Source organism: Gossypium hirsutum, chromosome A12 (assembly GCF_007990345.1).
Source record: "Gossypium hirsutum isolate 1008001.06 chromosome A12, Gossypium_hirsutum_v2.1, whole genome shotgun sequence".
Taxonomy (NCBI): Eukaryota; Viridiplantae; Streptophyta; class Magnoliopsida; order Malvales; family Malvaceae; genus Gossypium; species Gossypium hirsutum.
In genome coordinates this window covers 53,717,218-53,727,986 of record NC_053435.1, presented here as the reverse complement: position 1 = coordinate 53,727,986, position 10,769 = coordinate 53,717,218, and the positions used below count along the sequence as shown (strand labels likewise).

The window sequence follows — 10,769 nt, the reverse complement described above, 5'->3', positions numbered from 1 at the left end:
ATGAGTCCTAATCTCTAAAGGAGTGTTTTTTCTAAGGTTGTAAAAGAGCCTATTTATATGCTAAATTCATAGGTCAAATAATAATAAAATAATCTAGACTGATTAAAGTTTGATTAAAATAAATAAATAAAATTTAAATTGAAAATTATTTCTCAAATTTGACTGAGATAAGAGTCAAACTCAACAATGTCATTAAAAAATACTTCACGTCATTGAAGGTTTATAAGTCAGAGTAGTGATGCTCAAATAGGTGGTAAGCACAAGTATTGAAAGCAAGAAAAATGAAAGAGTTCAAATATTTCTTCTACAAGCTTGCTCCAAGTTTGTCAACTCATGCATGAAAACCTGTTAAGGATTGTAATATCGAAAACTAGATAACTCAAACACAATAAAACTATAACATCAAATATTTCTTACATAAATGTTCTGAATAACTTTTATTTCATTACATGAATAAACAATAAGACAAACAAGGTTCGTTTATTTATTTATAACCAAATCACAAAGTAAAATTTTAGGCATAAAGCTGAATAAATTACTAACTCATATTCCATAACACAAACTCAAGCGAACGAACCCACTCTTTTTATTCCACACCAAAAGGCTTTGATATCTTGTCAGGATCAAATGTTCGGAAATCCCATGTAGAGAAAGACCTGCGATATTGAGGATTGCCAAGGTTGTTTTTCATGATATCTGTAATGGAAGCCTGTAAAAGAGTGAAATTTTGAATGTTCTGAGTAGCATTAGGATGAGCTTCGGTTCTTGGAGCTATTTTCGCATTGGAACGTAGAATCGGAGAGAGCGATGTAGGTAAGCGTTGTTCATTATGTTTGATTGGCTTCACTCTAAAGGAGCTTTTTGCATTATTACATGACTCATTTCCTTTCTGCTTCTCCTGTTAAGATAAAAAGAAAGACATTCAGTGAAGATTTAGCTGTAAATTACATGGCCAAAGGATGCATGGCAATCATTTTACCTTTTTATCAAACAGATAACAGTCTCAATTGGTCAGTTGAAGAGAAATCAAAACGGAGGGGAAGTTTAGTTTATGTCACGGTGTCAATATGCAGTAGTTATTTGAGAGAAGTGCCTAGAAGAATGAATTTCTTGAAGGATCATACATACATACATACAATCAAAACGGATGGCATGATGATCAATTTATCCCTAACGTTTAATCTTTTGTTACCTTGGTCTTAATTTTTTTCTCAACTTTCAAAATTTAGTTAGATTACATTTTTCTAGATAGAAAAATTGACTACACCGTGAAAATATTAAAGACGTGATAACTCGTGTTACAACCCAAATGTGCTTTATAAAAAAATTAAAAAATAAAAACAAATAAAAATTATTAAAAATAAAACAAATTTATAAAAAGTTTATAATATATTCTTTTAAATATAATTTATGTTAACAATAAATTACATGTAACTGTAATTTAAATTCCAACATTTGTGCCATTAAAATTTTAAGGGTTGAATAACTTTTTGTTTGTAAAAGATAATGAAAAAAAATCTAAAGTGATAAAATGGAAAACTTTAGTGCAAGTGCCATTATAGAAAAATATATATATATATATAATGATTCGATACTTAAAAGGAGAAAATATCAGGGCTAGGTTCATGAAGTTGCCCATTTTGTGAGCATATTATTTAGGGGTGAGTAAAATTCGATTCAACTCGAAAAAATTGAAAAAAATTCAAATTTCGAGTTAATCAAGTTATTCGAGCCAACTCGAATTTTTTTTCGAATTTCGAGTTTGAATCAAGTTGAGTTTTTGCATTTGAATAACTCGAATAATTCGAATAATTCAAATATCAAAATATAATATTTTACATTTTTACCCTAAACTCTCAAACATTTTTATTTTTCCTCAAAACTTTTACTCATTCTCACATTTCCGCCAAAATTTTTGCTCCCCTCCTATCCTAATCCCCCCCTCTATGCAAAATTTATTTCCCACCAAAATTTTACTCTCTCATTTACTTTTCCTTAAAATTTTACTCCCCAAAACCCTTAAAACTTTTTATTTTCCCCCTAAATTTTTACTCCCTCCCACTTTCCCCCCAAAACTTTTACTTCCTTCCCATCCCACTCCCCATCTACCCCAAACCCATCCCCCCTATTTTTTTTTAATATTTTTCCTCCAAAATTTTACTCTCCCTATCTACTTTCCCTCAAATTTACTCTTCAAAACTTTTTATTTTCCCCCTAAACTTTTACTTCTCACTCTTTACTCCCAAATAAAAAATCAAAATTATCCAAAAAAATCCCTAAACATAAATAGTAATAATTTTATTTATATCTACTATTTATATTATTAAATTAAATTTCAAATTTTATATTATTTATATTATTGAATTGTTTAGTCATATTGAATATTTATATTAAAATTGAATTATTAATGATGCTATAAAATATTCGTGTTAAAATTTTATATCGGTATCAATTTCACATTTTATCTTTAAAATAACTTTTATTAAAAAATCACATTTTTACATTTAAAATATTTTTTAATTCCAAAATATATAGTGACAAGAATATGAAGATAATTGAAACAACTAAGCAAGCAAAGAAGCTAACCCGTATATAAAAGATTAATAAATAAATTATGAGGTGATGAAAGGTAATCAAAAAATTGATTACGATAGACAAATTTTATTACGATTGGTGACAGTGGTTATAAGGACCCAAAATTATTTTTTAAAATTTAACTCGAACAAATATATTCGATTCAATTCGATTCAAATTCCATCTCACTCGACTCGATTCGAGAAAATTTTAAATCAAATTAGGATAATAAAATATGATTCGTCAACTCGATTAACTCAAAATTTTTTCATTCGATTCGATTCGATTCGATCAAACGCTCACCCTTAATATTACCTAATGGACTAATGTTGTCCAAGTTGCCAGTTAAATACTCTTTTTTAATGCTGACATGTTTGACTTGACACATGATGACCTAATAGAGGTTAATTCAGCCACATCGTCCATTGGATTAAGTTGGTTGATGGAAATAAAGTTTAGGTTGTATATGAATTTGCATTAAAACTGAAATATAAAATTTACCTCCCTGGAAGTATCAGTATCATCTTTCTTTTCTACCGTCATTATTAGGTCCTTTGTCTCATCACCTTCCTGTTTCTTTCTAGAAGATAGCTTTGTTTTTGATGTTCCGTGCCTTCAACGTGAAAACCCACAATCAGTTAATTCCAAATTCTCCCCCATTAAAAGCATAAGCAGTAAATTAATAGCAAGGTAATAATAAAACAAATTCTCATATTTAAAAGCTAAAGTACTTCTTTCTATCTTTGGCTTTATATGGTTCTTCCTCCTTGTATATTACTGGTAGATCTGAAAGGTCACATGCCAATGGACTTGAAGTAAAGAACTGCCAACAAAACATAGAATGGAGCACCAAATCAAGATTCTGTTTATATATTGGTATCCAATAAATATATTAAGTCTCAATCAAATTCAAATAAACTTTTAATTAGACAATAGTATTTTTTTTCCATTTATAACATTTTTGCCTGATAAGTTAACTTAGATACTTAATATTTTTATATGAAAATTTACTTATGCTATAAACTATTTTTATTGAATTGATAAAAAATTCTTCTAAAGTTGATGTGACTTTATGAAATATGAATTAACATGGATGATATTGTTTAGGATCGAACCCAAGATATTTTGCCACAAGACATAATACTTTTACCGTTAGGCATGAATTTTGTTATGCATTTAATCTATCCGTTCCATGCTTGACAATGTTATAAAGATTAAAATTTATGGTACTTTTATAGAATTTGAGATTTAATTTTTGTATTTTAAAAATTAAAAATTTAATCATCTACTTTTTCAATTTAAAAATCCTAGTTCAATCATTATGATCGGTGGTAGTTTCCATTAAAATTTATCAACTTAACATGTATATTTCCCATCAATTGCATGCTATGTCACATGAAAGCAACTAATCAACATGTCAAATTGATAAATTTTGACTAAAAGTACTTATAATTTTAATGATAGGACTAAGATTTTCAAAGCAAAAAAGTAGGAATGGTTCATTTTTAACTTTTTAAATGCAAGAACTAAATCTTAAACTTTGTCAAAGTAGAGGGACTAACCTCAAATTTTATCCTTTTATAAAATTAATTAGAGTTAGCATGCATCACGGTGTCATTTGATATTTATTTAATATCAAAATTAATTTTTTATAAATATTTAAAATCTAAAATTTCGACTAGTTACCAAAGCTATTTGATTTTCGAATCGAAATTTTTAACCTTCATTTAAATGTCTCTAACAGCACCAATTACCAGACTTGTTGGTATAAAAAGATTTAAGAGCAGCAGACAAGTCGGTAAAAAAAAACTCTGCCTGTTTAAGCCAACCAAAAGCGAATATGCAGAGGGTTAAAGTGAGAATTTTACTATATTTTTGGAGCTAAAATGAGATTTTGACTACCATACTAGGGCTGAAATGCGAGCATAGGTTTTTTTTTTTAACGAAAATGGTCAAAGGACTAACCTGATGGATAAAAATGAAAGTAGAGGGCAATGTGATTGAAAACAATAGTAACCATGTGAGAATTTCAGGGGCAAAAATAGGTATGAAACCTTAAATTAAATGTATAAATATATAAAGTGGTGTTTTGAGCTTACTTCCGTTTGAAGAGCAGAAGCTGCGGTGCCACGATATGAAGGGTCCAGATTAAGAAGCATTGTGAGGAGGCCAAATGAAGAGCTGGGAAAGTCTCCAAATTCTTCGTAATATCCAGGCTTGTAATGCTGCGGCGGCCGGAAGCTTGCCGGTAGCTTCATCTTTTTCCAATACTCTTCTGAGGGTGAACCGCAAAGCTTGAAAATTCGATGAAGCTGCTCAACCTGCTCAGAAGTTTAACTTGTCAGCAACACGGTAGCTCAAAAAATAAATATTCAAAGCATCGTCTGTGAGGCTAAATAGAAATGATGTGAATGATAAGTTTTTTACCTCAGTCCTCCCCGGCATAATTGGTCTTCCAGAAAACATCTCAGCTAACAGGCAACCTGCACTCCAGAGATCAACCCCAACACCATAATCTGTTGATCCTAACAGTAGCTCTGGAGCTCTGTACCATAGTGTTACAACCCGGCTGGTGAGGGGTCGTTTTGGTTTAGGGTTGAAAATATTGGCAAGCCCAAAATCTGCTATTTTCAGCACCCCATTCCTATCTATCAACAAGTTTGAACCTTTAATGTCTCGGTGCAATATTCCTCTTTCATGACAGTGCTCCAGTCCTGATAGCAGCTGTTGCATATAACACTTTATCTGCATCATAAACACAAATATGTAGACCTTGTAATTTCCTAAAAACATTTGATTATATCATTTATTATCTATGCTTGTACGTCACTTTTCACATATATTACTCCAGCCCCATTTCTTCTTTGATCATAAACACAAAAGGTTGAAATTACCTGGGGTTCAGTAAGCCGGTCGCCTGGGCGGGAGATAATTTTGCTCAAGTCAGACTGCATGAAATCAAAGACCAGATAAAGACTGTACTGCATCCTTGAAGTGGCTAGTCCTTCAAGGCTGATAATATTTGGATGGTTGAGCCTCTGAAGTATCATAATCTCTCTTGCCATAAATTTAACACTCTCAGGCTCTGCTGTGTTGAAACGGACCTTCTTCAAAGCAACAATCTTCCCGGTGTCCTTGTCCCGAGCTTTGTACACATTGCTATAAGTTCCTTGCCCTACCTGCAGCACAACATGATCAAACGGGTGCCCATGGCATTTTATACGTTCAGTTTCATGAATTTGGTAGTACATACCTTGGCAAGCTTATCATAGGAATCAGCACTCTTTGGGACCAAACCAGACAAAACCTCAAAAGGAACATTATCAACAAGCCATTTAGGCCATCCGTCAACCACCTGATCGTCACCAACAATCTTCTTCGACGCATTCTTTTGCGAAACATTTGCATTAGCATCATTACTCCTCATTGTCTCCCCTTCGCTGTTAACCACCTTTTCGCCATTTCCAGCCACACCACCTTCCTTCTCTCCTCTCTTAGCAGCATACCCATGTTCTTGCTTCAACTTGTCCAGTCCCCGAGCCGGTGAGTAGGTTGAAGCATACTTGCCTTGAACACATCCCATAACTGCTCAATGCCTCAGATGATGCTCGCGGGGAATCGAAGCATGATCCGGTGATTGCTATGTACTGACATTGTAGTAATAAAGATTATTTTGATGATAAAAATGGAACGGTCTATTGGAATCTGAGAAAAGAAAGGGAAAATGGCTTAGCTAGCCGACCTTTTGGGCGGCATTTGGTTGGAATATTTGGTAAAAATAAAAAGAAATAGGACGCCTTTGTTTTTTATGATAATAATTTCAGCCTTTTCTACTCCATTTTCAATGCAATTGGTCTGTGTTAACAAGGAATGTAGTATACTATTGGAATATTATTATTTTATCAACTTACACTCAAATAACATATCTCTGGTAGTGTTTGGTAAGATGAATAGTAATTTTTTTAAAAATTTAATTAATTGGAATGTGATTTCAACTACTATATCTAATTTTATTTTTTTTTAAATTTAATTATTCATTGAGAATTACTATTTATGAACATGACAATATGATTCTTATAATAAAATGTGAAAATTACTTATTAAAAATTATAATAATAAAATTAACCCTATTTTATATTAATTTAAGCTATTAATCTATTAATAAATATAAAATAAAAAGAAATTATTGTCTTTTTCATTTGTTCTACTACTTGATTTTTTGTATATTTCAATGAATTCTTCGTAAGTATTATATATACATAAATTTTTTAATTTATTCAAAAATAAGTTTTATTTATACATGATTTTATATGTGCATTATTATATTTACAAAATATGTGTAGGACAAATTTGAAATAATTTTTTCTTTCAATTAACATTATAAATAAATAAAAAACTTAAAGAATATCAATTAAAATTTATTCTTAAATATTTAATCTGAATATTTGTTAGGAGTAAAGTTTATTATAAAAATTAAGTGGAATAGTTGTGTTTGTTTTCACTTCATTTTATCTTTTTAAGTCTTTTCAGATTTTAATGAATATGTTTTTTTTCTTTTTAAAAAAATTAAATACATGAATATTATCTTTTACTTAATACGGGTAAAATTGTAATTTATCATTACATTTTTAAGAAAGTAATGTAACTTTCCACCCTCCAATGTATACCAAAAGCTGTAAATTAACTTTCTTGACAATCAAATTTCCAATAATCACATTCTATTAAAATTAAAACATAGGAAAATACCAAACGCTACCTACAGTTTATATTGTTTTGGCTTTTTTACTTGGATAATACAAAAAAAATTTTAAATACCAAAATGGTATGTTATGAACAATGTTTAGGGGTGGAGGGTTTGAAGGTGGTGGCACCACCATTCTCTTTACTGCCAATTAGAACCCCATCATTTGATTGAGAAAAAAATTATTTTAATGGTGGAGGGAGTAGGAGAGGCGACACCTGTATGTAAATTATACCGGTGTAAATACGGGTTGGGAAAAAATAATTTTTAAAGGATGGATGAGGCAACCTGTCAAGTGGCACTAATGGAGGCATCATGTTAGGCGACACTCTCTACGGCGAAGGTGACTACATAATCATAGGGTCTAACAGCTTGAATTGGTCGATTTAGGCCTCATAGGTGAAAAAAAATGAAGTTTATAAGAGGGCCTATGGTCCCCTCAACTATAAAAGAAGAAGAAGAAGAAGAAGCTAACAATGTAGGAGAAGAGAAGAAGGGGAAGAGGCAATAGAGAAGAGAAGGGAAGAGAAGAAGGGTTCTGAAATGTAAAGTTTTATTTTTGTAATTTTTTGTTTAGGGTCTTAAAGGGAGGAGGCAACACATTATTATGTGGTTTTAATATTTATTATATTTTTTATTTAGGGTTTAGAATGTAAGAGGGCAACAATAAATTTTTTTGAAAGGTAATTTTTTTTAATTATTATTTTTTTGTTTAGTGTTTTTAATACTTATTATTTGTTTGATTTTGTGATTTTGGAAGGAAAGGAGGCAACAACAAATATTATTTTAAAGGTACATTTTTGTTTTGTAATTATTATTTACTTGTTTAAGTTTTTGTAATTCATATTATTTGTCCTATTTTGTGGTTTTGTAATTCACATTAGTTGGATTTGTAATTTTTATTATTCATTTGATTTTACCATAATAATTAAAAATAATAATTAAATACCAAAATGGGTCACTCAATAAATTAATTACCGAAATGGGTTGTTTGTTACAATAATAAATACCGAAATGGGTTGTTTGCTACAAATTTTTACGGTGACCCGTTTTGGTATTTAATTAATTTTTTGGATTATTGTGGTAAAAAAAACTAAATATGTCATAAATTATTTGTCTTCAAGTATAGAAATTATCAAAATACTTTTAATTTTTTATAAGTAAATTAATCCCAGATGAGAAATGAGATTTTTAAAATAGAAAAACATGTTCTTTGTTTTTCTTCAATTAGAGAAATTGTCATAATAATTTTATTTTTTATATAGAACTAATTTATACATCTTACGTTAAATTGATTGAATACTAATTAATTGAACGGAATTGACTTTACAAAATTTTATAGTTAAGTAATAAAAAAATTTTATTGGGATAAAAGATGAAAAAAAAAATGAGATGGTTTCTAGAAAATAAATTATTGACTTACATTAGTGTATCCCAAATTATGTTGTTATTGATTTCTTTATATGGGTAAAAATATTATTAATTCTTCAAAAAATAACAAATGATACAAAATTCATTTTCGTTATTTTTATATTATTTATATGTTCAGGCAATGATTAAATTTTTTATTTGAGGCTGTAGATATCCAAATGAGTTCTTTGATTACAAAAACGAATCACACATCAGATACGATTAATGTGCTGGTAATAAAATTGTTATTTTTTATTCAGGGGTCCCCTTATAAAGTTTCACACCATTTTTTATTTAGTTTCAACATACTAAATATTGCAGTAATTTAATATGGTTAGGGTTCGTATCGCGTATTGAGGGGTCGTGTCAACAGTGTGGGCTATCTGCCAGATGAACGTCTTATGCTATATTTAGAGGTATCAGGATTCGGATCAGCGGCATTGATATACATGTTTGATTTGAAGTACGACTTGATATACACTTTGGTCAAGCGGTGGCTCTTGGAGACCCACACATTTCATTTTCTGTGTAGGGAGTGCACCGTTACTCTGGAAGATATTGCACTGCAACTCGAGCTCCCAATCGACGATAGTGCAGTCACGAGTGTAAGTATAGTGTCCAAACCGACAGCTATTTGCTATGACTTATTAGGACGCTCGCCCAGTGATGGTGGCAATAAACTTACAAGTTTGAAATTTTCATGGTTGAAGGCGAATTTCGAGTATTTACCGAGTATTGCAACTAAGAGGGAGATGATGTGCACCGCTCGAGCATATATAATGCTATGATAGGGGGTGTACTCATGCTAGATGCAAATAACAACAAGGTCCACCCTATGTACTTACTCTTGTTATCTGATTTAGACACTGCCCGTTCGTACAATTAGGGTTCAACAATATTAACTATATTGTATTATGAGCTTTGCCAGATGACAAAGTACCATGACATGGACATAAGTGGGTGCCTGGTATTGTTGTAGTCCTGGGCGCTTTACAGGATATCATTCTTGGCATCACTTACTCACCAAACATATGTCTTCCCACTCGTGAATGGGTGATAAAATTTAAGCATTACAACAAGAATTTTGCTTTTTTTATTATTAAAATTTGTTCTAACAAGTTTAATTTTTTTCGTAGATGGAGTACTTCTTCGGATATTAGGAAGTCATAAATGCTTTCAATTTACCGATAGATGGTTGAGACACATGACGGGGAGGGGGTAATTTTTACTAATATTCATTACATGTAATTACTTTATTCATGTAATTTGACTCGTGTTACTATAACCATGTTATTAATTACGCATTCCATCTGGATGTCATATTCCTTCCCAAACATTATGGTTGTTATTCCTCCTTTTGCTCACATCCACTCACACTTGTGGTGCATTAATGCACCATTGCTAAATTTCTCAACAGTCGAGTGGTACAATGGGGATCGAGTACTGCGACAGTTTGGGTGCATCAAACATATTTTGGATTTTTCACGGAGTTTATGGGTTGTACGTGGAATTAACAAAAAAAGGAAACAAGACAAAAATTGGGCATTAGAGCATGAAGAATATATTGTATTATGGAATGACCAGATGAGGTAGAAACCTTAGATGGATATTGCATTTGATTTGTGGCCCTCATAGGAGTACCAATCTTGTTTTATGGTGAGTGGGAATTCTTTTTTATTTGGTGGGCAAACGATGCTAGTCGCTCCACACATGCAACGACTAGGGAACCTCTTGCATTGCCTGTCACATCCGCCTCCTGCACTCGAACTGGAGCGGTGCCTGAACCCAAGATGTCTTATTCACAGTCTAGGGGTAGTTCTTATCATCCAAACTTGGGGGTCGATAATTATTTTCCTGGCTAGTCAGGCTACACATATTAGTCAGAGATTTTTTACTCCAGTTCTAATCGTTCAGATCCAAGATCATCGATGATGTTTGATATTTTCAACCCATTACCACTTCAGTACTCCAACCCTTCCCAAGCAAACCTTTCGATATACGATTTCTCGAGTATGTTTAGTTCACCCCAAGGTTCACCGATAGA

The 10,769-nt window shown here is 31.5% G+C and overlaps 1 protein-coding gene across 1 annotated transcript; it reads right to left on the bottom strand.

Annotated features, from left to right (window-relative positions):
* Positions 1 to 361: 361 nt before the first annotated feature.
* Positions 362 to 6,402, bottom strand: LOC107926355 (probable serine/threonine-protein kinase At1g54610). Its single transcript, XM_016857198.2, has 7 exons — positions 5,828 to 6,402; positions 5,469 to 5,753; positions 5,002 to 5,319; positions 4,674 to 4,895; positions 3,306 to 3,397; positions 3,076 to 3,187; positions 362 to 898 (listed from the first exon to the last, which is right to left on the bottom strand). The coding sequence occupies exons 1-7, from the start codon at positions 6,155 to 6,157 to the stop codon at positions 587 to 589; spliced, it is 1,671 nt and encodes a 556-aa protein (XP_016712687.1). The 5' UTR covers positions 6,158 to 6,402; the 3' UTR covers positions 362 to 586.
* Positions 6,403 to 10,769: the final 4,367 nt, after the last annotated feature.